This window comes from Marmota marmota, unplaced genomic scaffold (genome assembly GCF_001458135.2).
Source record: "Marmota marmota marmota unplaced genomic scaffold, marMar, whole genome shotgun sequence".
NCBI lineage: Eukaryota > Metazoa > Chordata > Mammalia > Rodentia > Sciuridae > Marmota > Marmota marmota.
The window spans coordinates 2,787,530-2,814,505 of NW_025999992.1; the positions used below are offsets into that span (position 1 = coordinate 2,787,530).

The 26,976-nt window shown below is 51.9% G+C and overlaps 1 protein-coding gene across 1 annotated transcript in view; it reads left to right on the forward strand.

Moving 5' to 3' along the window:
• Gnal (G protein subunit alpha L) overlaps positions 1-26,976 on the forward strand; it is an 87,270-nt gene that overhangs the window by 37,583 nt on the left and 22,711 nt on the right. The window contains exon 6 of the mRNA XM_015506049.2: positions 9,340-9,437. Coding sequence (XP_015361535.2) covers positions 9,340-9,437 — 98 coding nt within the window. The remainder of the gene's footprint in view (positions 1-9,339; positions 9,438-26,976) is intronic.

Below are 26,976 nucleotides of genomic sequence, written 5' to 3' on the forward strand. Positions count from 1 at the left end.
GTGGAGAGGAGGGGCTGAATCCTGGCGGAGGTCACCCACTCTGGAGATTGCCCCCAGTCCCTGAGGGCAAGTCGAACTTGTCCTCTGCCACCCACTGCCTGGGCCACTATCCTCGAGGTGTCCTCAATGACACTGCACTGACAATGTCATTGCTCCTCCCCGCTCTGCCACAGCTGAGACCCCAAGGGGCCACAGCCTGTGTGGAAGGGAGAGTGCATCCCCCTCCCCCGCCCATCAGGGGCCCATGAACTCCAGAGGCCAGTTCTGCTCGGGGACTCCAGGAGTCTCTAAGTCACCATGGAGAAGAGCCCTGGTGAACGGGCCAGGGAGTGTCAAAACGCGCAGCCCCACCAGTCAGGTCACCAACTGAGACGTGGCGTGAGTGTCCAACCACAGGAGCACAGCTCTGTGGTGACAGACCCTGCCATTCAGCAGAGGACAGAGAGGGACAGCTCCCGGCAAAGCTTCCCATCCACTTGCTCTGAGACGGCTGTCCACTGTGCCCCGGGTATGTGCCCAGAACAATGGTGAGTGCTTGTCAGGGTCAGGGTCAGAGAGCAAAGGAGAAAGACCCTGGTGGGGCCTGCTGTGTAGCAGAGAGGTCAGAGATAACGGAACTTCACAGGTACGCCCCTGCGCCCCATCTTTAGAAACAGACGCGCCTGAGGGGGATGAGCAATGGGAGCAGGCCAGGCCTGGAACAGGGTGGTCAGAGAGGGGCTCCCGGAGGGCTGAGCTAAGGAGGGGCTGTGCCTGGGGGAGGTGCTGAGACCCCGCCCCAGCGGGAGCTCCCCAGGGTGCAGGAAACAGAGGAAGTGCCCTCTGTGGCTGGAGCAGGGAGCCAGGAGGATGAGGAGGTGGCCAGGTTGGACAGGAGGTGGGGAAGGGACAAAGAGGAAGGGTCCTTGGTGACCAGGGCCCCCCTGGAGAAGGTCGAGCCAGGGGAGAGACTGGGCCAGCCCACACTGGTGGAGGTGAGGAGACCATATAGGGCACGTGACGTGTGTCTGGAGGTTCCCAAGTATGGATAGGGCAGAAAGGAGACACGTCCAACATGACAGGAGGAGGAGCGTCCAGCCTGGCTTCATGGTTTGGCCTGAGCCACTGGAAAAACCACGGCACCCTCCGCTGAGATGCTGGGGCTGCAGCGGAGCAGATTGGGGGAGCCAGAGGTCAGCCCTGGTCGCAGGGAGTTCAGGTCCACCCCAGTGGAGATGAGGTCAGCCCTGGCCGCAGGGAGTTCAGGTCCACCCCAGTGGGGATGAGGTCAGCCCTGGCCGCAGGAACTTCAGGTCCACCCCATGGGGATGTAGGGAGCTTTCTGCCATCTGTGAGTAGAAGGCTCTTTGGGGGAAACCCCATGTGGTCAGAGGGTAAGCAGTGCCCAGGTCCTCGGGACAGCCTTAGCCACCATCAACGCGATGCACAGCCCTGTTGAAGATTCTGTTTTCTCAAATGTGAACTTGGCCACCTGCTTCCCTGAAAGGTTAGGGCCATTTTCCTTGTGGTAGGAATAAAATCTAGTTTCAGACAAAGATGACAAGAACAACGTTCCTATTTCCTGTAATTTGTCAGACGCCTTCGTCCATCCACTCTCTGCAGATCACCTGACAAGAAAATGGCATTTTCTTGATAGTAAGAGTCAAGTTAGCAAAACAGTCGAGGAGCCAAAGCTTGTGCTTCTGTGCCTTGCCCAGCCCCCACTGCTGCCTGCCCATTTCGTCGTCTGGCCCTAGAAGGTGGACGAGTAGAGTCCAGTCTTCTGTGCGGGGCTTTTATGCCATGTGGGCCCCGGAGTCTCCCTTGGGTTCTGACTGGAGTCGCTGACTGGAAGGAGGTGTCCTTGTGTGCCCCACTGTGACCTGTGGTGTGTGGGATCCCACCTCGCCGTGGCCCCGCCCCACGTGGGCTCTGGCTTCGTGAAACATTCGGTGTCTTCTCCTAAGTCTTCTCCTCTGACCCGCGCCCCACGTCCCAGTGCTCTCAGGGTCCCACTGTCCCTTCTTCCTTATTCACCCCCAGTGCCTTCTTTCAGCATAGGACTTCAATCATCAGCCACAAAAAGACCCTTCCCCAAATTCATCCAGTCTTTAGCCCCAACCCACCCAGGTCCAGTCCCTCCGGACACCTTTGATCGTCCGGCCAGGAGCCCAGCAGCCTTTTTCCAAGCCCATCTCCCCTCTGCTCCCTAGGTGCGCCTTGCAGACTGGCCTGTGCTGCACCCCACGTTCCTGTCCCCAAGGCAGAGGTCGGATCCTCTTCATCACAGCCCCGATGACTTCCCATCCATGCGCAGATGTTAGGGTTTGGATCCGAGGCGTCCCCCCAGAGCTCCTGTGTTGGGCAGTGCAGGGGCATTCAGAGGCGAGGTGACCAGACCAGGGAGCTTCGCCTCTTCAGGGTTGTCCACTGGAGGGGTGGTGTGGCTGGAGGAGGAAGGTCACGGGCATCGAGCCCTGGAGGAGCACAGGTCTTGTCCCTGGCTCTGCTCTGCTTCCTGGCTGCCATGAGCTGAGCAGGTGTCCTCCCCACACCCTGCGCCAGGACGTTCTGCCTCGTCCTGGGCCCAGGGCAAGGGAGCTGGCCCACCACGGACCAACTTCTGGAGCTCCAAGTTCAGGGTCGAGCCTGTCCTCCCACAGGAGCCCGCGTCAGGTCTCCTGGGCACAATGAGGCCCACACAGCCAATGGGGTCGTGTGCCTACCTGCTCTCGGCCCTCTCATGAGGATACCTCCCGTGAGGATGCTGCCCGCTGGCTCTTAGGGTGTGGCCTGTCCACTGGAAGACAGAGATCATGGCCTGTGCCCACACTGTCCCTCCTGGCTCCACCCGACTGCTCCACAGGGTCCCCTGGCCTTTCCCAGTAGGGTGACTGGCAGGTGTGACCTGGAGGTCACAGTGGGCTGGGCAGGGCTGGATCGGTCCCAGCCTGTCACCATCTTTGGAAGCTCAGCCAGGGTCTCCAGGGGCCTGGGCGTCCCTTTTTGTGAGGAGGGCCTGGAAGCTCAGTCTACAGCAAGGGCCCTCCAGGCCATCCCAAAGTCCCTGCAGTCTGCACAGGGGACTCTGCCACCCTCCCGTGACAGGCTTCGTCTGGTCCTCGCTCCTGGCCTGGCTCTAGTGCCCAAGTCCTTCCAGAAGGGTCTGAGGCATGGCCAGTGCAGCAGTCTGCAGGAGGCAGTGGGAGTCCAGCCAAGGGCATGCTCACCCCTCTGTCCCTCACATAGACGCCCTGCAGGTGTTCCATCCTCAGGTGACTCCGGCCTCTTCCCTGCGTGTCCTCTCAGGCTGCTGGAATATGGGCCTTGCCACACGCTACCAGAGCGGCCCCATGCCCAGGCTGCAGAGGGCCCAAGTCTGAGCCCCTGCTGACCTCTGCTCTCCCTTCGTCTTCTGTGCCCATCGCCTGTCACCCCCCCATCTACCCCAGAGTTCTGTGAGTGGTGACCTGCTCAGCCCACTACTGCACCGCCTGCCAGATAAACTGTCTTTTCCATGCTGTCCCCAGACAGGAGGGGAAACTGAGTCTCCAAAGTCACAAAGACGCCACGCACACAGCTGGGACTGAACCGAGCCCTCAGGCACCAAAGTCCACCCCCATACTATTTTATGACTCCCCCCATTCGACCCTGTGCTTCGTGTTCAGTTTTCCTCAAGAAGCCTGAACCTCTGTGCTTCTCAGCAGGAACACAAACCCGCTGATGCCAACCTTCTCTTTGAATTCAACCTCACTCGCCATTCTGCCTTCCAGCACACAAAGCAGAAAGACCCACAGTGACTGAGAAGACCGAGGAGGAGAATAATACCTTAAAATGTTATGTAATCCCAGCTTGATGCTCTGGGGGTTTTGTCAGATAACTTAGCACCTTGTCTGGGAGCAAAGTCTAAAGTCGTGATTCTTGGAGTCTCTTTCCCTAATGAAAATACCTAATTATTGTATTTCTATTCCCACACAAATAAGTTTCTCTACTGAGTGTCTTTGGCATGCTGTGATTGCACAAATTTTCTCAGAGAATTAGGATGTTACAGAGAGGATCTTAGGGGTAGGAGTGGGAGTATTGCAAAGAGAAAAGTCTCAAAAGCTAAAAAAAAATAATAATTTTGTGGAAAAAAGATAACTTAAGGAAAATTATATGTTCCCATAACAACAGGGTAGACTTAGTTCTCCACTGTGGTTCATGGATCTGATCACTGAAACTTTAGACTTATCACGGTTGTGTGTGAGCTTACAGCTTGGGAACAAAAGCTCTGGGAATCTTTAAAAATGAAGTGTAAGAGCCACAAAGACCAGGAGAGCTGGCTGTGGTGCTGAGGGGTCCCTCGGTGAGGCCCCATACTTCAGAGCCCCGTGGAATTCTAATTCTGCCCCAGGATGAAAATGCCTTTGGAAATACTAGAACTATGGGTAAACTTAGCAGTTTACAAAAGACAAGACCAAACACAGGGATCACTGTTTCTATGTACCAGCCATGAAAATGTCTAAAAAATAACATTTTTAAAACATGGGCATTCAAAAAAATACCCCAAAAAGTTTTCTTAGGAAGACTTTTTTTTCTTACAGTACTGGGGTTGAACCCAGGGATGCTCTACCACTGAGCTACATTCTCAGCCTGTTTAATTTTGAGACAGGGTGTCACTAAGTTGTCCAGGCTGGCCTTGAACTTGTGATCCTCCTGTCTCAGCCTCTCAAATCTCTGGGATTACAAGTGTGTCCCATTGCACCTGGCCTTAGTAACAAAAGATCTAAACTATCTATACATTGAAAAGTACAAAACACTATTGGGAGACTTAAATAAGACATAAATACTCACACCATGTTCATGGATTACAAGATTCATGATTCAGATGACAATTCTCCCCAAAATGACCTAGAGAGTCAATGTGATCCCAATCAAAATACCAGCAGACTTTTTTATGGAAGCTGACAAGGTAATTCTAAAATGTATGTGAAAACTAGAAAGACCTTACAATAGCTAAAATAATGTTAGAACGGAAAAACAAAGCTGGAGAATTTAAAAGTACCTAATTTTAAACTGGGCAAGGTGGCATTTCCCTGTAGTCAGGGATTCAGGAGGATGTAGGAAGATGATCACAAGTTCAAGGCCAGTCTCCACAAGTTAGTGAGACCCTGTCTCAAATTTTTAAAAAAGGAGGGAGGGGGCTGGGGATGTGGTTCAGTGGTTGAGTGTCCCTGGATTCAATTCTGAGTACCTAAAAATAAAAAACTACCTAATTTTGGAGATGGAGCATAAGTCAGCAAGTGTCAGCGCTTATACCTAGCATGTGCAGGGCCCTGGGTTAAAATCCCAACAGCAAAACAAACAGAAAGCGTCCTAACACTTTCTAGAAAGCCACAGTCATCAGGATAGCCTGGTGTTGGCCCAAGATAGATCCCACCCATCAGAGAACCAGGCTTGAGTCTAAAAATAGACCTGCACTATGTAGTTGGTCCCAACAAAGATACAGGGTGGTGCAATGGAGAAAGAGGAGCCCGTGAAGTAGACTGACCAAAGGCAGGCAGACGGGAACAGAGGGGAATGGCTTCCTTGATGCACCCTTGGTGTTGGTGGAGAGAGATGAGGGGTGTGTGTGTGTGTGTGTGTGTGTGTGTGTGTGATGGTGGAGAGAGATGGTGTGTGTGTGTGTGTGTGTGAGTGTTGGTGGAGAGAGTTGCGGTGTGTGTGTTTATGTGTGTGTGTTGGTGGAGAGAGATGGTGTGTGTGTGTGTATGTGTGTGTTGGAGAGAGTTGGTGTGTGTGTGTGTATGTGTGTGTGTTGGTGGAGAGAGATGGTGTATGTGGGGATGTTGGTAGAGAGAGATGGTGTGTGTATGGGTGTTGGTGGAGAGACATGGTGTGTGTGTGTGTGTGTGTGTGTTGGTGGAGAGAGATGGTGTGGGGGGGTGCTGCGATCAAACCAAGGGCCCCCACATTACACACACACACATACAGAGAGCATCTCTCTCCGCCCCTCCACACAAACACACACCATGTGCTCTCCCACCCCAGCCCTTAGTGACAGCTTTGATTTTTTTGTGTGCAGAGGCATCACAGAAAAGAAATGGCACCCCCCCCCCCAAAAGGACTGGTGTGATTCAGAGATTCTGTGCCATCTTAACAAGGGAGAGAAGTCCTGGAGAAGGGGTTTCAAGTTCTGGGAAGAGGGATGGGGAGAGGGGTGGGTAGGAGGTCTCTGCCCAGCGACTCCCCCATCCTGGTCCAGGAAGCTGGACAGGAAGGGGGCGGGGAGCGTTCCCTTTGCCTCTGCAGTTCTCAGCTGCCTTCTGCTCCAGACAACCTCCAGGGCAACTGGGCCCATTTGAACCTCGCCAGCCGGGCCACATGTCCAGCTTACAGCTAAGGAAGCTGTTTGACTGACTGAACATGTAGTGACTTTAAAGAACCTTTCTCAATTTGTTTGTGTGGTTTTGGTGGAAACAGTGGTATTGGGCTGTCTGAATCCTTTAGCAATAATGTTGAAATGCAATGATACAGTTTCAGAGATCCGCTAAACACAAGGAAGGTGTAGGATAAGGGGGACGAGACACAGACGCGGGGTTCATCCTCTCTACTTCCATAAGCTTGAACCCCCTGAATGTCCACATTGATGCCTCAACTAGTTACTAGATCCCTTGTACGGGGGTATCCTGTTGAATGGGTTTACTAGATCACATTAATAGTGACTTCAAAGAACTCTGGTCAGAAACTAGAGAACAGAAGGTGATTTCCTGTGTTCAGGAAGGGTGGTAGTGTGGGTGGTGGACAGAACCCAGGTTGTGGAATAAGACAGATCCTGCCGTTACCAGCTGTTTGCCCTTGGTTGAGTTGCTCGGCTTCTCTGAGCACAGAGAAGACCATCTACCTCTTCCATCTTTGGGAGAAACAAAGGAAATCGTGTGCTAGAATATCGTGCGCAGGGCCTTCAACAAAATAAGACCCGCCTAAGAACTCAAGGGCAGGATGTGGTGCCAACAAGGATCTCACTGTGAGGTCCAGGACATGGATGCAGAGCGAGTCAGGAGCGGGTGCTGGGAAGGAAACGGCCGCCTGGAGTGGGCGCTGAGCAGAGCCCAGGCCGGGGAGTTCTGCAGGGCGCGTTCCCACGCCGGCTCCTAGTTATGGAGCCAGCCGGACACGGCGCTGGCGTTGGCTGGGCAGCCCAGTGGGCCCTGAGCGGGGACCAGGAGCCCTGCCTCCGTGTTGGCCCGCCACCCCCGGGCCACCTCCAGCCAGGCCAGCGCTGCCTGCAGTGGCTGCCCTGTTTAAGGGGTTAGCATGCCTGGACCTGGTCGGAGGGCAGTTCATCCACAGTCGCCTGCCCGGGAGGAGGGCTGCGTGGGGACAGCACGGATGCACGGCACAGGAGGCCGGGGTCATAGCGCTGACCTTCAGGGGCTTCTAATCCCCTCTGGACCCTGCCCCCACCTTCAGGTCCAGGCCCTCCCCATAGACGGTCACTCCGGTGGCCAGTGGGCAGGGGCAACCCACCGAGGTCCCCAGCTGGGGACCCCAGAGAGCTGGTCGCCGGTCTACAAGTGCCCCTGTCCCTCCTCCCGGCCTCTCCGGATGCCTGGAAACCAGACGAAGCGGCCGGTCTCTTCTTACTGACCGGGTTTGGCTGCTCGCTCCTACCGTGGACACTCGTTTTTATCGGCATTTGGAAACCTATCATAGTGGACCATCCTTGTGTGGACTTCTAGCTGTGTGTACTGTGGTTCCTACGTTGAGGTCCAGTGGTCATTTATCTGTAGTCCGCCACGTGTAGAGAACTCAGGTGCCCCAGCGCTGGCGACTGGAGGTGCTTGTCACTGTGATGCAGGGTTATGGGTCTCTTCCAGGACCCTCTTCCCAGCCAGTGGCTGCCGTGTGTGTGTCTGTGTGTGTGTGGGTGTGTGGAGGATTTGTAAGGAAACTACAAACGCCTTTCCTGGAATAAGGGAAACAGCAGAGGAACATTCCAGAAGGGAAGCCTAAGTCTAGGGAGACAAAATACAAGCAGGGGCTCTGGCAGAGATCGGCTCTTCCTCTTTCAACTGTGGGGACTTTGGATTTGCTGGTGGTGACCGTTTTAGACAGGTAGAGAGATACAGCTCCTAACCTAAAAGATGGCTCTTCATTCTAGGAAGTGAGAGTTGGAGATATCGGAAGCCATTAAGGCTCAAACCCAGGGTCTTATTCTTGATTTCATATCATCCTTTTGGTTTCTTCTTCTTCTACTACAACTTCTTCTTCTCCCCTCCCCTCGCCCTCCTTTATCTCCTCCTTCTCCCCCCTCCTCCCCCTTCCTCCCCTCCTCTTCCATCCCCCTCCTCTCCTCTCCTCTTTCTCCTCCCCTCCTCCTCCTCTCTCTCCTCCTCCTTTCCTCCTCCCCCTCCTACTCCCCCTCCCCTCCTTCCCTCCTCCTCCTCATCTTCCCCTCATTCCCCCTCCTCCTCTTTCTCCTCCTCTTCCCCCTCCTCCCCCTCCTACGCCTCCTCCTCCTCCTCCTCCTCCTCCCCTTTTAAGTAGTAGGGTGCCTCACAGTGCCTGGACCCACTCTTGAATGGAACTGTGGCTCTCTAAGAACATGTAGCAAACCCTTATTGTCCCCTAGGGAACTTAGGATTGATTCTTGGCCGTCTGCTGGAGGTGGAGGCAGGAAAGGCTGCAGCCTCAACCCCTGCACACAGACCATAGCTGGTCCTGTGCTTCCTGGGGTCCCAGCAGGGGTCAGATACCAGGGTGGGAAGGGCGCACCTAATGTGTTCATTTGCGCCCCAGCTCTGGTTAATTCAGCCTGGGTAACTTGGGAGGGGACTTCACAAGTGGGCCTCCCACCTCCAGATGAGAAACGCTCTGCTTTCAGGGGGTCTGGCTTGCCTTGATGGGTGAGATGGGGCATGGCCCTCCTGGCTCTGGGGTGAACAGAAATTCACACACACACACACACACACACACACACACACATATTATCACCAAAAAGTGTAAATTTAAAGGTTTCAGTTTTATGGACCTAGTGGCCAGATTTTACCCTAAGTGGACCGCGTCCATCGTGCTGGCAGCTCACAGGGAAGGGCTGAAGGAGAAGCTGCCGAGACAGAACCTGAGCTGTGTCCACGCTGAAGTGGCCGCTCACCTCCTTCATCCTGAGTGCCGGGAACTTTAGATAATGACGGCATTTTGTGCTTCTGGATTCCATCTGGGGGAACGTTCTGGAACCACAGACGTTGGCGGCATGGCGGGGGGCGGGGGGCGGATTTGTCACGAGGTAGCACCTGTGCTTTGCTGTGAGCAGCTCCCTTTGCCCTTGGCGTTGGAGGCGGGCAGTGGGCGCCTTCTCACCTGCGCTCTCTCACCCAGGAGTTCTTCGACCACGTCAAGAAGCTCTGGGACGACGAGGGCGTCAAGGCTTGCTTCGAGAGGTCCAACGAGTACCAGCTCATCGACTGCGCCCAGTAGTAAGTGCCGGGGCCGCGGCGGGAGCTGGGGCGGGCGGTCCAGGGGCCGAGAGCAGCCTCGTCGAGGGGTGTGTCTGGCAGACAGAGCAGAAGGCCCAGCAGGAGCAGAACGCTGTGCTGGCTCGGCCTCGTGGTCAAGTCTGTCACTTCTTCCCTTCTGTACGGGGTCGCAGGCATGTTTGTAAAGTGTAATGGACGTAAGTGCTCATTATGTTTTCATTTTGGAGCTGGGGGGTCTCCAGATTAAATTTTAAAATGATACCAACACACACAATCAAGGCCAGACCCTTAAAGTGACGCGGTCATCTCGTTAGTAATCCAGCTGGTAACTGACAGAATAAGCACATATGAGGGGAAACGGTGATGAGACGACGCCTGATGCCAGGTGGGCTCCTTACTTTTCCCTAAATGTTTATGTTCTATTTCTTGTGCTGTTTTTAGATACATTCTGTTACTGTTAGACAGTGAGGCTCCCCAGGAGAGTGTCCAATAACAGAGAAGTTCTAGAAGTGTCTGCTGCTCTGATAACAAACAGGGGACATGACACTTGTTTCATGTGGCCCTTTGGACAGCAAAGAGCTCAGAGCCTCTCAGCCTAAGCCCTGGGACTGGCCCTCAGGAACCTGCACCGTGAGTGCTGATCCCAAGGAGCAAGCAGGCCTGTGGCCACCGCGCCCTCCTCCCTGCAGAGGTGCAGGCACCATTGGGGCGGTCGTGGGGCACCCAGCAAGGTCCCACCTACAAGTGCTGAGAAGGGTCATGGCAGGAGTGGGCGCTGGAGGCAGCGGCATGGATGGGAAAGGAAGAGTGGCTACCTGAAGCGAGAGGTGGGCCAGGGCCAGGACCTCAGGGCTGAGGCCATGTCGAGGAACTTGGGCTTTCTTCCAGTGCAGTGAGTGGCTTTGACTGGATGAGGGACAATAAAATGGAGGAGGCAGAGCCCATTGAGTGGCTCGGGTCAGGGCAACCGTGGAATTGCACACTGGGAGCCGAGAGGCAGAAATGAGGAAAGGGTTTTGGGCAGCACAGTGCCATTTTCTGAGATGGGGAAGCCTGGGAGATTTAGTCTGTGGGATGGTGGGGGGATAGGGATCTCTGATTTGGGCATTTTAAGTTTGAGATGCCAAAGGGATGGAGAGTAGAGACCTGGGGATCCTGGACTACTCCTCACTTCTCCGCCTTCCCTCGTCTTATCCATGTTAATGCACGAGGGAGTCACGATGGTCCAGAACCTTTCTCTCTTGATAATTGCCTTGATTCTCCTCTGTGCTCGGTTCTGGGGTTGAGGGAGGAAGGAGCTCAGAAGCCAGTGGCATTTCAGTCATTCTGCCAGACCAATGTGTCAAATCCTTCAAGTTGCCAAACGAAATGTTCAAATAGAAACTGTGTCCGTCTCCCACCTCCTCCACTGGGTCAGAGGAGGGAGGTGTCAGTCAGATCAGCAGAGGGACGGAGCTCCACGCAGCCTGGGGCCACGATCCCCACTCCCCACGCCTGCTGTCCAGCCCATCAGGCTCTGATCCCCGGGAACGAGTCTCCTTCAGCTCTGAAGCCCCGCTCCGGGCTGGGTCTTCTGCAGAAGCCAGTGCTCAGTACACACACCTTGAAATGCAGTCGTGGGTCACCTAGCAACAGTGCTGAGAACCGCCTGTTGGCAATCTCACCACTGTGCAGATGTCCTGGGGTGCACTCACACAACCCGACTGCCGGCCTTCTACACCCTGGGCTGTGTTTGAGGTGGGCAGAACAGCTCCAGGCGCACAGTGCTCAACACAGCTGAGGTTAAATCAAGCACGAGAGAAAACCATGCGACTTGGAGGCTTGATGGGCTCAGGGTGCTCGGAGCTGGCCGTCCGCACATGGCCAACCGTGTTACCGAGATGTCCTTCTCTGTGAGTAGGACTGCACTCCAAAGCAATGACAGCAGAGCACGGTGTGGTGGACACGCGAGCCCCAAGGGATGTCTGGCAGGTCGTCCCACCGCTATCGCCACAAGCACGCGAGGCCCGCACTGTGCTGGGACACCGGGCAGCTGCCAGGTCACTGACATGGAGACCGTTTTTCCGTTGTCACCTCGGGGCCACTCCTGCCTGCATCTGGCATTGAAGGAAACGTTGTCCATGTGGCTGCAGCTGGACTGGCAGAGCCCCGGGTTGCACACTGCTGGCAGGCAGTGCTGACCGCAGCCTTCAGAAGTGCGCAGGCCTCTGCACTTGCACGTCCTCCCCACACAGCCTCCACACACCTTCTTCCCCTCATCTAAGTGGCTCTGGGGCAGACCCGATCTGCACCTTGGGGAGGCTGAGTCGCTGTGTGTCTCTCATGGGCTGGCTCTGTGTCCCCCACAGGCCTGCACTGCACTCCAAACCTGCAGACACACCAGAAAGGGGCCAGTACCAAAGCCAGTGAGGTCATGCCTCCTGTGGCGCAGCTCCTGGGGACACTTGAGGAACAGCAGATGCTGGTTGATGTCAGGATCCTGTTCGGGCTAGGGAGGCGAAGCCATCGGCTAGGCACCCAGGAGAATCTGGCAGTTCGTCTGTGCGTCCAGCAGTGCTCCCTTAGGTGGACACCAAAGAGAACTAAAAACAGACACTGACACAGAAACTCGAAGGCACATGTTCTTGGCTCATCCATCACAGCCAGAAGTGGAGACAACCCACGTGCCCATCAACTGACTGGTGGACAAACCACATATGAAATTCCACACCATGGAATATTATTCATCAACAAAAAAGGAATGAAGTGCTGATAAACCTTCTGCAGAATGGATGAGCCTTGAAAACACTGTGCTGAGTGCAGAAGGCGACACCAGGGCCACTTGTAGATGACTCTGGGTGTGAAGTGTCCACAGAGGCACCTCCTCAGAGGCAGAGGGAGAGTTGTGGTGCAGGGACTGGGAGGGGAAGCTGAGTGCCTGTGGTCTCTGGGATAGCAGGCTTGTTCTCGAACTAGGACCTCGCGAATATCCTAAAACCAGACTTGTAGGCTTCAAAGCGGTGGGTGTGGGGTTATGGGGTGCATGGTGTCCTATCTTATGTGAATTATATCTCAGTTTTAACAAAAAAGATGGCAGGAGGAGGGGGAGCCCCGGCAGCCCAGGCAGGGGTGTGTCGGGAACACAGTGGTCATGTTGGGCCTGGCGCGTCTTGGTGAGGACTCAGCGAAGCTAGCCTCGCACTCTGGCCTCCTGCTCCCCAGGTGCTCTTCCACATGGCAGGGAGGGTGTGCCTGCCTCTGAGGCCTGTTCTTCAGACAGGCCAACCAGCAGCGCCCAGCACCAGGCCCCAGGCCTGTGGGTGGCGACCACCCAGGGACTCCAAGCCACATAAAGCACAGATGTCAAAGGCTGTTGAGGTCTTCGCTAGCTGCTGCATGTGCGAGGAGGCTGCGGGTGACTCAGTGGCTGTCGAGAAGTGGTTCTGTCCTTCCCTGTCCAGTCCTCCCTTCCCAGGGGGGCAAGGGAGATGGGTTTTGCTGGAGCTGGGCCACTTCGCTTCTGACTCTATCCTTCACACCAGCCCCCGGCCAGGTTGCTGGGCCCCCTTGACCCAGGCAGTGTCTCTGAGCTGAGGCTGTGGTTGGACAGAGCCAGCCAGCTGCTCCGTCCAGCCCCGGGACCGCCACAAGAGGATTGTGGAAACCATCATGTGGCTGAATCTGAAATTTCATACTTTCAGTAAAAATGAGCGTCTTTGAAGCCGTAAGCTGTGCAAATTAACAGAGATCATATTTGATGCAGAATTTCCCAGGTCCTGCTGTGAAAATCATAACCCAGTCTACTGAATTACCCCCAAGATGCACTTCCTCTGAGTGTAATAATGAGTGATCACGTAACCATGGAAACAGCTATTTTAGGAGAGAGAAAAACCAGAGAACGTGGATCTTCAGAATAGCTTCATAAAGTCAGACTTTGCTTGATGTAACTCTGAATGCCTTGGCTCTGGGTAGGTTCGTGGGCTTTGTTCAGCTACGTAAGCTTGCTCAGGAGCACATCCATTTGAATAATTGGTTTTGAATACTTGCAGAGAGAATATTCCAGAAAAAAAAGAAAAGAGCAGGGGAAAAAGATCAGGCTACTCTTTGGCTACAAGTGTCCCTGTCACTTGTCAGGAGTCTCCATAACCATGTTCACTATGGCCCCAACTCCAGCCGAAGGGCTGGCAAGTCCTGGAATACTAGGCTTCCAGGACAATCTGGAAATCATTAACACCAACGAAATTTCAGCTTCAACATTATTTTTTGCTGGTTATTTTAAAATAAAAGAAACTGTAATTTTAAATACAAATATTACAGTATACGCTAAATTCATTAACTTCATAACAACTACCTGGGTACACATACATATTCCTCTTGGCGCTTATTTTGGCCTTTATTTCTACCCATTGTTTCAAGACTTTCTGTATCTGAAAAAAATTGGAACTGCTTATAGGCAGTACAATTAGTCTTTTTGTCATTGTACTTATGAATAGCAAAGGTAGCAGCCGAAGCAGAGCAGGTGAACCAGGTATCTCAGAGGTAAGTCCTGCAGCGAGTATTCATTTCTTCTACCCTCATTTGAAAACTCCTACATGCAGAAGAAATTGACACATGCAGAAGAAATTCTTGACACCACTTACCACAAATGTTTTTGTGTAAAAAGTGGTTTTAAATACCTCAGATTGAGCCAGGTGAAGTGGTGCACACCTGTAATTCCAGCAACTCGAGAGGCTGAGGCAGGAGGATCACAAGTTCAAGGCCAGCCTCAGTGACTTAGCAAGGCCCTAAGCAGCTTAGCAAGACACTGTCTCAAAATAAAGATAAAAAATGGCTGGGGGTGTAGTTCAGTGGTAGAGCCCCCTGGGATGAATCCTCAGTACCAAAAATAAAATAAAATATCCCAGAACAAACACTGCCTTGATTGAAGAGTGTAGTCTACCCTGTTTGTTGCCTGGTTCAATCCTCAGCCTCTTCCTTGCACATCTTACCAAGCTTCTGACGGTGTTTACCATTTGCTGTATGTTGCTAGATTCATGCAAAAAGCTGTGAACATCATGTTTTACATAGTGAAATAAAACAAACAAAAGAAAGCATCCTTTCAGTGCCTTTGAGCTGTAAATTTCAACGTTCCCAGAAGTGGAACTGTGTGGGGAAAGCCAGGCTGCTCCAGCTTGGCTGGGTGAGGCCCCAGCCCCAGCCTCCGGGTGCTGCTGGGGCCCCTCTGCAGCCTGCAGGCACCTAGCTCCCCAGGGTGTGGTGGCCACACTGTGCATTTCAAAATGCACAGCAAGTGCCAACGCAGAGTGGTATTTTATTGGAACAAATATGTCCAAGTGGAGTGGAGTGAATACAGGGTATCTCGGATGCTCTGTTTACGCTTTTGCTCATTGCAAGTGAACCAGAAGACCTCTTTAGCCATTTTAATAGGAACAAAATTGAAATCCAGTGATCAGAGGTGAGAGTGGAGCCTTTGCCAGGTTGGACACCGCTTCATTCTTGTTGGGCAGGAGGCTGTATGGAAGTATTCTGGCACGTGTGGATGGCTGGTTGCAAGCGGTAGCAGAAAAATAATTTTATTTTTGTTTTCCTTGTTGCCACAAGGAATGTTTTAAGTTAAATTATGCTGAAATGTGAAAAAGAGAATCATTATAAATTTTCTTCCAAGCTGAGTTTTTAACCGTCGTGAACAACTCTTCGCAGTCCTATAGCATGAATGTGAAATCCCGTCAGTACTCTATTTACGGCACTGGAGTGGGCTGCGTTTTCCCCTGGGAAGAGGGCAGCTGGCCTGCCAGGGGAGCTCCAGCCCCTCTGGTGTTAGAGGAGCAGGCTGTGCACCTCTGTCCCTTCTAGGTCTTGCTCCTAGGGGGGGAACTGCTGTCCTTCAGTGCCTGCATCCTACAGAGAACCAGCAGGGCCGGGCGTGGCTTGGGGGTAGAGCACGCGCTTAGCATGCAGAGCCCTGGATTCTGTCCTCAGTAGGCACATTAAAAAAAAAAAAAATACAGTGAAATGATAATGGCAGGATCTAGATAAAAGGTATTCAAGTGTTTTCTTTGAAATTATTTCAAGTTGTTTAGTGTTTGAAATGCTTATGGTAAAATGTAGGAGGAAGAAAGAAAACATGTAAGTGTACGTGATCCGAAGTCTCTAGAAAAATGTCACATAGTAGCACAGCTAATAAATTGGAGGTCCCCCCAAATTACAGTCCGATAAGGCATTTGAATATGTGAGGGGTTTCTTCAGTTATTTTCAAATGTTTGCAGAATCCTTTGAAACACTTCCAAGGAGCCCAGGGAACTCAGATGGAAAGCCACTAACTACGACTGCTCACCAAATATACAGTTTCAGAATAATTTAAGAGGCGTGTCCTGTATTTCTTAGCTTCACGTGCACCTAGAGGAGCGCTCGTATTTGCTGAAACTTACCACAGAGGGGCTGTTCCATGCACGGGATCTGAGTTAACATACTAGTCCTCACACTGACCCCAAGGAATTTTTGATCCTGTCAGGCAGAGGAGAACTCAAAGTCACACAAGACGACACAGGGCTCCACGGCACCACACTACCACTTGATGTGGCCAGGATCTCACATTTGAAACCTGAAGATTCTGAGAGACTCTTTTGGAGTAAAATGTCAACAGGCATTCTGTGACCTTCCAATGCTGGCCAGGTGGTGCCAGGCACTAGTGTCAAAGATGACGAGCACGGCCCCCCAGGTGGGTTGTCAGAGGGCTGCCACTTGCCCAGATTCTGAAGTGACTCTTGTTGACTTTCCATGTCAGGCTACTGCATGGTGATGGAGTTGTAGGAGCTCTTATCAGGAGAACTCTCATGACTCAATCATAAAAAGACCAATGCCTCACCTTTTAAATGGCAGAGGACGCATCTTAGTAGACCCTCCCCAGTGAGGTGTATAAATAGCCATTAAGCGCGTGAGAAGATGCTCCGTGTCCTTGGGCATTAGGGACCCAGAACCCCACTTCATACCTCCTCCATGGCTCTAACCCAAACAGCTGAAAGCAGCATGGGCGGCTGTGGAGCCACCGGCACCTCCTGCTGCTGGGGGAACACTGGTGGCCAACAGCATGGCCATTCTAGAAAGGGACCCCCAGCCCCACTCCTGGTGGACACCCAGGACCTGCCAGCTCACACCCACATGGAAACCCACAGACAAGTGCTCCAGCAAGGAAGAGTGGGGACAGCCATGTATGTGCCCAGGGCTGGCCAACAGGTGACAGAGCAGCTAGCCACCAGCGGCACCATGTCACCCCTTGAAGGAGCCGGCCACACACCTAGGGGAGGGCACTGCTGTCCTTCAGTGCGTGCATCCTACTGATGGATGAAACAGCTGTGCTAAGTCAAGGAAGCCAGACTGAAAGGCCACATGTTGTTTGATTCCTTGTATATGAAATGTCCAGGCTGGGGTGCAGTCGGGGCAGAGCACTTGCCTGGCACACTTGAGGCCCTGGCTCTGCCCAGTACCACCAAAGGAAAAAATAATCATTGCTGTGAAGTGCCCAGAGTAGGACAGAGTAGGGACAGGGCAGATGGGGGTCCCACAGGGCTGAGGGGTGGGAGTGGACGAGTGGTCACTCCAGTGGGCCCAGGTTTCTTTTTGGAGTGATGGAAATGCTACCGCCGTGGAGATGGCTAGTGATTCTGGGCACACAGAAAAGTCCCTGAATCATGTGCTTTCTTGGACGCATCGGTAGCATTAATCTAGAGATGTCTGATCACCTAAATCCGCCTGGTTCCAGGGTCTTTCTGGCCAACCCCAAGGCCCAGCAGGAGTGAACAGAGTGCTCTGCAGAGTGCTCCCTTCCACGATGGTGCCTCGCCAGGGTGCCACGGTGCTTCCCAGAGCTAGAGCCCAAACAGTCAGCATCCATGCATACTTTCCTCTAAGAGGGGGAGGGGAGAAAGAAAAGTAAAAATGCAGATGCGAGATGTGGGTCCTATAGTGAACATATGTATGTCTTAAAATCTCAGACTTGAGCAGGTGATTGACAGGTTGTTTCCACAGGCTCGGGACTCGTTCCCCACACAGGGCCTGATGCAAGGACGGCTCACCAACATGAGATGCTGGGGCACGTAGCAGCACTTCCTTCCTCTCACAGCCAGATAACAACGTGAACGTGTGGGTCTGACCAGGGTCTGTGAGCTCCCCACTCTGGCTAGGCCAGTGTGCCTTACTGACTGCTCAGGTGAATCCGTGTCCGGTGCTAGAACAGCCTCTGGCCCCATAGTAGCTGTGCCGTGAATTTGTCAACAACTGGATTTTCACATTACAACTGCGCTTCTTAGCCTTTCTCTACACCATCATTCATTACTCTCCTGTAAACAAAATCAATGTTTCTGTGAAGCTAGCCAGATCTGGTACATTATCTGTTATCTGTTCACCATGGCATGCTTCACAATAGCCAAAAATGGGGGAAAACAGTATTCATCAACTGATGAAAATACAGCACAGCTGTATAAGGGAATATTATTCAGGCATAAAAAATAAAAGTTCTCAAGGCTGGACATGTGGCTCAGTGGTAGAAGGCATGCTTGGAATGTGAGACCCTGGGTACTATCCCTAGGACCAAAAAACGAAACAAAACAAAGTGAAAAGAATGAGGTTCTGATATACCCTACTATGTGGCTTCCTTTAGAGCAGAAGTGTTGACTGCCTTGGAGAAATGGGAAGTAGATCATGTAAGTACTTCCCTCTTCCCAGGAGAAAGTGAGAATGTGTTCACAAGACCAAGAAATACAATGAAAGCTTTGTAACAGTGTAGGATATAAGGAAGCTGCTTTTAACAATTTCCTTTCAAAGAAAGCATTGAACAAGGAAAAAAGAAAGTCCTTCCTTCAGCTAGTATGTGCATCAGTGATTAGAATTCAATACCTTTGTTTCTGCAGATCCACCAGGATCTCTGATACCCACAGAAAGCTACGTTTGAAGTCAAAGCTCTCCTGTATTATTATGTTCACCTAAGGAAATCTAAGCACAGAATTTCCATTTGCTACTCACAAGAGGAAGTTGGGTGCAGGGGTGCCCTTGTTTCTCATTCTACTTGATATTAGTAAAATCCTTGAGCTGGGCATCACCTCTGTGAGGAGGGAATGGAAGGACCCCCTCCCGGCTCCCTGAGGCAGGCGGTAATTGCTAAGGAACAGAGGCTCTGCTAAGCTACATGCGGCGGCTAAATATATCTTCTTCTAAGAGAGACAGGACTTAACAGCGTTTTGCCAAAAAAGGCAGCTCTGTGTTACCCTCAATTGAACGTGTTTGATGACATCTCAGATTTCCTAACGTGAGAAACTCAGCATAAGGTAAACGTTGATTCAAAGGTCAGTTTCTCTTTCTGGTTCTTCCTCTAAAACATGGTGTGAGCTGAAGGATCCTCAGCGAACCAGCTCCCAGACCTCTCAGATACCAACCCACAGATGCTCAAGTTCTTACATAAAATGGAATGGTATCTGCCAGTAACCGGCACACAACCTGCCGCAGACTTCAAACCATCACTAGATGACTTCTGACACCTAAGACCGTGTGACTGCCCATAAGCAGGGGTCATACTCTACTGTCCAGGGAATAACGGCAGGGAGAAAGCGTCTGTGTGCTGAGGACAGAAACAATGTCCTTTTTAATGGAATTTTCAACCTGCAGTTGTTGGCGGGTTGGATATGGGGTGCAGACCCTATTTGGTCTCTGGGGTGCCCCTCTCAGGAGCTCCCTGGTGTGGAAGTCCTCAGAACACAGCTCTCCACCCCGTCCTGACCATATGCATCTCCTTCTTCCTTGAAAGTGTCCAAAGGGGATGGAGGGGCTACAGGGCAATGAAGCTGACCAGAGGCAAGGTACTGGTGGCAGCTGGGAGAACAGGAGACACAGGAGGCCTGCGTGAGCAAGGGGCTGCCTTCTTTCAGTTCACGCACATGACATTGTGGAATTCTGAGTTTCGTGTCCACCTGGTTGGAATTCAGTTAGCTTTCAGTTCTCTTTACCCACAAGCTTACTCTCAGAATACACTTCTCCTCCAATGTGCTCCGATTTCCTACTAGTGTTGCTTTCTAGGTGGTTATTTAAAGACTGCCTGGTTCCTGCAAAGAGATATCTGCCAGAGGCCTCCCTCATCCAAAATATTGAGACTGCTCGGCCGGCACCTTGTCCCTAAGTTGAGGAGACCCTTCTGCTCCTGGAGTTCTAGGCCAGAGGCACAGCTCTGGGGGTCCCAAAAACTCAGGCCTGACCACTCAGCCCAGAAATCACGTGGAAAAAGCAGTGGTGGAGAGCAGGAAAGGACCTTTGATCAGCGCGGCCATGTTGAAGGCGAGTGGAGTCCAGCCCCGACAGGAGCTCAGCAGTAGCAAGCAAAAGCTGGCCCAGAGGGGTCCGTGTCCCAGGCAGTGTGGTCATGCCATGGTCCTGTCGGTCATCACCTCAGGTCTGGTTCTGCATGGAGACTCTGCAGAGGTCCTTACTAGACCTGAGGGAGCAGCCAGGTGCCCATGAGCTGGGCAGCCTCTGTTCCTCTCCTGGGGTAGTGCCTCCACTTGGGGGGTTCCATCATCTGTCTGTGAGGCTGTGCTGTACCTGGAACCCAAGATGGCTGCAGGTTTAGGGCAGTGACAGGACACGTCCAGGCACCGCTGCAAGGGTCTACAGCCAAAGGTCACAAAGGCTGGCAGTTGGATGTCCTTGCATATCTTGCAGATACCTCGGTTACTCTTAGCCTGGTGTTCTGGGTCTTAAGGCAGGACGAGAAAGGTCAGGTAAACTTAGAGCACATCAACCTGTATGACACTCCTCAAGCCCTGCACCGGCAGAGCCAAGCAGGAACCCAGCTGGAGGTTTAAAGTAATAAAGGGGGCTGGGATTGTGGCTCAGCAGTAGAGTGCTTGCCTAGCACAGGCGCGACACGGGTTCGAATCTCAGCACCACGTTAAAAAAAATAAAGGCATTGTGTTAAAAAAAAATACAAAATAAAAATAAAGTAATAAAGGAAGCAGGGCGTGGTGGTGCATACCTGCAATCCCAGCTCCAGAGGCTGAGGTAGGAAGATCACAATTCAGAGCCAGCCTCAGCAACTTAGCAAGGCCCTAAGCAACTCTGCAAGACCTGTCTCTAAATGTAATACAAAAAAGGGCAGGGGGTGTGGTCAGTGGTTAAGCACCCCTGCGTTCAATCCCCAGTGCCAAAAAAAGTAATAAAGGAGACAGTTACAAAATACAATCAGAGATGCCAGGCTTTGTCCTGCTTTTAATCGCCCATTGGGCATCTGCATGCCCACACAGAAAGTCAGTGCTTTTAGCAAAAGCATCTTCTAACTCACTGTTGCACTTTCATTAGAAGAAACTCAGGGAGAGATCACGACCTCTGTGAGTGGACTAATGTAAATGTGCCCTCTTTGCCTGGCTTTTGCCTAAATGCTTGATTTACCTCTACTAACCCAGAACTTGGTAGATATTATAGAATGCAGGCATGAACTGGAAGATTTTAGCCCACCTCTGCCGGCTAACAGAAGAAAACATCTCCATTGTAATAGTTCAGATACCTCCTACCTAATGACTTAGTTCAACATCATTTTAGAGTTGACACTTTTGCGGGGAGTGGGGGTACTGGGATTGAACCCAGCGTGCTTAACCACTGAGCCACATCCCCAGCCCTTTTTTATTTGGAGACAGAGTCGTCGCCCAGTGTCTTGCTAAATTGCAATCCCCCTGCCTCTGCCTCCTGCAGTTAGCACTTTGCCCTTGACTCTCTGTAGACCACAGTGTTCATGTTTCAGAGGAAGCTGGCAACTGCAGTGGTGTATTATGATAGTACAGAAATGATAAGAAATATTCTGCCTTGTTACAGGATCTTTTACATTCAAATTAGAGGTGTTAAAATGGATCATCTCAGGGCTGGGGCTGCAGCTGGGTTCGATCGTCAGCACCACCTAAAAATAAATAAATAAAATGAAGGTATTGTGTCCAACTACAACTAAAAATTTTTTTTAAAAAAAAGGATAATTTCTAGTAGGACTCCCTAAGATAGGTTATATTTGATTTCTAATACTGTTTTTCTTCCTAACTTAAAGATACTAGCTTAAATTAACAAAAATATCTTTGTTTGGGCTCAAAAACTAAATTTCAGGCCTTCCTTCACCGGAAGAAATGGCCAAGACCCCTTTCTGTGAACACTAATGGTCAAGGAGCCCAGTACGTAATGTGGGTTGGACAGGAACTGAAAAGGTTTTAAATGGTTCTCAGCATACCTGGCTGTTGGAATGGGCACTTCTCTCCCTTGACCGTGACCATTTTAAATCACTTACCCTTCTGAAGCTTAATTTAACCAAGACACAACACTAAGTAGAAGTCGGGCCTCAGGGTGGGGCAGGTGCAGCACTGATCAAGGACGTGGCAAGTCATATACACATTCCCAGAGGGCAGTGATATGGGTAGACACTGCTCCCTCCACTCCATCCACTGTCAATAAACCCCACACTGGCCCTGGGAAGAGGCCCAGCTCCCAGGGGTCTGTGTCCATTAGGTGTAGTCAAAGCTCTCAGGGCACAAGATGAGGTTTTAGTAGACAGCAGAATGGGCTGGACCCTGCAGGCTGAGTTTTTAATTTATGGGTTGTAGGCTCAGGTATAAAAGAAAATTACACGAGAAGGATCAGCTTCCACGTTCCTGCAAAGCAGCACCACAGGGGGCCAGTGCTGCCCTGTCCAGCCTCAGGGAGTGGTCGTGAGGCCAGTGCGCTGCCCTGTCCAGCCTTGGGTACGTGGTCATGAGGTCAGTCTGCTGCCCTATCCCAGCCTTGGGCACGTGGTTGTGAGGTTATTGTGCTGCCCTGTCCAGCCTTGGGTGTGTGGTCACGAGGTCAGTGTGCTGCCCTGTCCAGCCTCAGGCATGTGGTCATGAGGCCAGTGTGCGTCAGAACCGTTGGTGGGATGAACCAGGTATTGCCCACAGACGGCCAGGCAACTGTCAGCTATTGCAGGGAAACAGCTTTCGTAAAGGGAAAAAGGGACATAATAAGATGGCCAGCAAGGAACAGAAAGGAAAATATGTGGCTTACTTCACAGACCGAGTAACACGTGGGTCTCCAGTTTCCTACCACATTTCCACAGATGTGGAGTCTGACATGAACACAGTGTGCGCAGGTGGCTTTCAGTCACTCTGAGGAACCTCGGCGAGCGGTCTGGTATCTTTTTTGTAACCACTGAACAACACTGCCAGCCCGTTTTATTTTTTATTCTTTGACGGGTCTCACTGAGTTGCTGAGGCTGGCCTGTAACTTGCAGTCCTCCTGCCTTGGCCTCCCACATTGGGATGGGATTATAGGCTTGTACCACCATGCCCAGTCAGATTTTTCTTTATTCCTAGGAAGACAGAATAAAGCCTGCCCACCATGAAGGCCCAGGGTCAGGGGGTCACTGCTTTTACTCAGTGCCAAAAGAAATTCTGAACTGTCTTAGAGGAGCAGGGCATTTAGATTCCATCCCAAACTTACCAAATCAGTAAGTTGTTCAGGGAAGAGAAGTAGATCTCTCTGTTAGTATAGTGGTAGATGCCAAACTAGGCCTTCAGGGCATCTGGAGCAGGTTTCTCTGTCCAGAACTGAGTCACCAGGCCTCAGAGGAGCGACAAAGCAGTGCCGGCCACTGTCATGCCTCGGCTCTGTTCCCTGCTGATGCTTCCTTGCTTTTATTGGTTAAACTTGACATCATGCTAACATAAGCTGAGTGTAGTGACCATGAGATTGTATAAGCTTTGAGGAGTCTTAGGGTTTTGAATTACAGCTGTGTTCCTGTATAAAAAGGCGACAGATAGGAAGACAGATGGTAGACGGATGAATGACGGGATGCATCTCAGGGGTACAGTGCTTCTGTAGCATGCCTGAGGCTCTGGGTTTGATCCCTAGCACTGGAAAAGAACAGTGATATGAGGGAAATTTAGATACATATATGTGTGTGACATATGGGATATATCAACACATGCATGTATCATATGACACACATACACGTAGTCACATAGTCCTTGAAATGGTCACCAAGTGGCTGTGTACACAGAACTGTTTCCTTTACCTGCATTCACACATTCAGCAGGAGCTCATGGAGCATCTGCTATGTTGCAGAAGGACAGGGATAAGTGATGAGCCAGTAGGCCCCGTGCTGAGGGAAGGAAGGGCTGTTGCAGAGCGAGGACACCTACAGAGCCACATGGGTGCAGTCGTGGTGGGGAGGACTTGGTGGCTGAGAGAATCTGAAACACACAGGGTCTCACGTGTACTGGCCTCATGCTATACCACTGAGCTTCAGCCCAAGCCCAGGCTCCTGAAATATTTTAACACATAGGACAAAATTAAATTTTGTATTTTCTCCTTTTTTTTTAATGTCTTTAGATTTAGCAAATGATTCATTCTTTCCCAATGAAATCGGATCTCATATCCTACCTGTGTATCTGAAGATTAAATACCTATATGGGTTCAAAAAGGGAAATAAAAGTTCCAAATTATAGCATATATTTCCTAACATGTTACAATGAAAATAATTAACTGGTTTGACTCACAGCTTTCTGGAAACGTTGGCAGTCTAACAGAACATTACTTCTCTTCACTGAGAAAGATCTGCTTGGCTAGGGGTGCCGGGAGCCACAGCCACGGCTAGTCCAGTGGTTTCAACTGCACTTTCATCCCCCATATTAGATCCTGCAGGTTCTTAGGAGCAATCTTAACTGTCATAGGCCTGAAGTCTCTTTTGACAGTAATCACCAAATAACCTTCCCTTTGTTCGTTGCACGCGCGCGCGCGCACACACACACACACACACACACACACACACACCAGTGTAAGACAAGCTTAAGGCTGTCACCCCCAGCGGGGGGCAGAGAATGGGAAACACATGGAGATGCGTTAGACACAGATGTGGGTGAGGCCTCAGGGGTTCCTAAGACTCTGACCTGAAGAACCCATGGAGGGGGTGCCATGGCTAAGTGGAGATGAGGAGATTTGGGGGCAAGGACTAAGTTCAGTCACCCCGAGGAGCTGCGAAGGGTCTTGTGTCACAGATTATCCAGGGCCAAGGAGATGGAGAGCTCAGGAAAACCTGCTCCAGATCCTGCTGGCAAGGTGGGGCCCCTGGGGGCGGGGACCAGAGGCAGGGCTTGGCTACTTCCCCAGATGGGCATGGACAGCAGGGGCCAAGGTGACAGCAGGGGCCAAGGTCCTCCAGGTCTGTCAGCCCCGTCTCTGACTGGCTTCTGAACTCTGCCCCTTTCTTTGTACATTGTCCAGCCAGGGTGGGGCCCCGGCATTCCATGAGCAGCTTCAGGTGGTGGCACCTTCTTTTAGCAGCTACACTGCAGTGAACATTGACCCTGCAGTCCCTGCAGTCCACACAACCCTCCTTCTTCTCAACACGACAGCTGCTGAGTCACCTCCCTTCTTTTAGGCCAAGTGAGCATCCTCCGTTTTTCCTAACCTACCTGGAACAGATGCCCCATTGTTTTGTGCCCGGTCCCCACACATCCACGGAACCTGGTTTCTGCCACATAACCAGATGTGTGGTCTCGGACAAATGCCTTTGGGCTCTGTGCTTCCCTTCCCTGATCTGCAGGCTGGCAATGTTACCAGTATCCACCTCACAGGGGCTGCGAGTTAAGTCGTGGAAAGTACCTAGAACAATACCTGGCACATAGTCCTTAATAAATGGTAGTTGTCACAATCATCATCATCTCTCATGATTATATTCCAAACCATCTCACCTAATTAGAATTTGTTATTAAGAAGGTACGCATGGTGAACACCGGCAAATCCAGCTACTCAGGAGGCTGAGGTGGGAAGATTGCAAGTTTGAGGCCAGGCTGGGCAACTTAGTAAGACTCTATCTCAAAATAAAAAAATAAAAAGGGCTAGGGATGTAGCTCAGTGGTAGAGTGCCTCTAGGTTCAATCTCCAGTACCAAAAAAGAAAAGAAAACCCTACAAAACATGTATGTTAAACTGTTTTTGCAAACTGAAAGAAGAGCCAAGGAGCTGAAAGGAGGGGAGGGTGAGCAGAGGAGGGGCCCTCCACGCTCCATCCCCGCTTCAGAGAGATTTCTTCCCTCTTACTCATTTCTATATCACATTTCTAGAAGTTTTCTCTGGAGAAAGAGTTCTGCTTTGAGGCAGGGGAATCTGTTAAGCTGCTAATTAGGGTCATGTCCCAGCCCCTCTCTGCGACAGCTGGATTCAGAAAAGCCTTACTGCATACAGTGCCTGGGGTGCTCTGAGCACTTGCAGTAGTCCACATGCCATCAAAATGAGAATATTCTTTGCATCCAAGTAGCTCATGTATAATTGTTGTGAGCCAGGCATATGCCCTGTGCTGTGGTATCCACACAGAATACAGTAGCAGCACTCAGGGGACATGAGGGAGTCCTGGGAAGGCTTCATGGAGGAGGTGGCAAAGTGGTGGACAGAAAACCCAGGACATGGGGAGGAGCAACATGTCTCATCCTCTGCCTTGGTCCAGTGACTCAACCGACTAGCAGCTTCCATGCTTCCACCTGGTTTGACTGGCATCGGGCAGCAAAAGAAAGGAGCCAGGATGCCCCAAAGGAGTGTAACCTGCACGCCCGGGTCTGGAGCAAGAGATATCATCAGAGCTGTGCTTCAAGGGGATGCACCCGGCACTGGCACCCCTTGAACTGACTGGGAAACTAGCCCAAGAAGCCCCAGAGATATGTAGACTCTAGAGGAAATGACTTGTAAACAGGATCCTCTGAGTATTCCCTGCAGCCTAGGTCATCCGGACAGGTTGGACGTCCCTTGCCTTTCGTTCTTGCTACGTGGGAGGGGCTTTTCTAATGGGAAAAGTCACGGTGCGCACTGCTGCCATCCAGAAGCTGCATTTACTGTTAAAGGGTAAGATACCCTGTGACAGCTGTGACGCATGCCCGTGTGCGGGGTTCCGGACCTCGCCGTCCTCTGCCTGTCAACCTGGAATGTGACTGAAGTTCCTTGGGTATTTATAAAACATCAAAAAGACAGCAGAACCCAGGTCTTCTTATTCCTCAGCCACGGGCCGACCTGGGGTGATGGTTGCTCAAGTCGGCGGCGCCTAGGTTTTGAGGTTTCCCACCCGCCACGCTCTGCAGCGCAAACCGTGGGTCAGCGCGGACCCTGCCTTCATCCACGGTCTTAGGTTCCCCTGAGAAAGCGGAGCTGCCCGCGTCAATCAGCGCCCACGTCAATCAGAGAGCTCCCACCGGCAGACCTCGCCGGTCTCCTGCGGGTCTCCAGCCCCGGCCAGACCCTCTGCCGAAGCCCGGCAGGCCTGGCGCCTGACTGCGTTGACGTGCAGGTCCGAGCGTAGCCGCTTACGTCAGAGGACGTACTCCTACGCCAGCGCCTGCGAGCGCCGCTCCGGTGAAGTTGGAAACCGGCTAACGCTTCTCAAGCCGCGAGGAGCCAGCGCTCGGGTCAGTAAATCGGCGACCCGCACAGCGCGGGCGTCGGCGGTCCAGCCGGCCCCCGCCCGAGGCGCCGTGCGTCACGCAGACCCCGTCCCCCGGCGCCCTCCGACCGTAACCCCG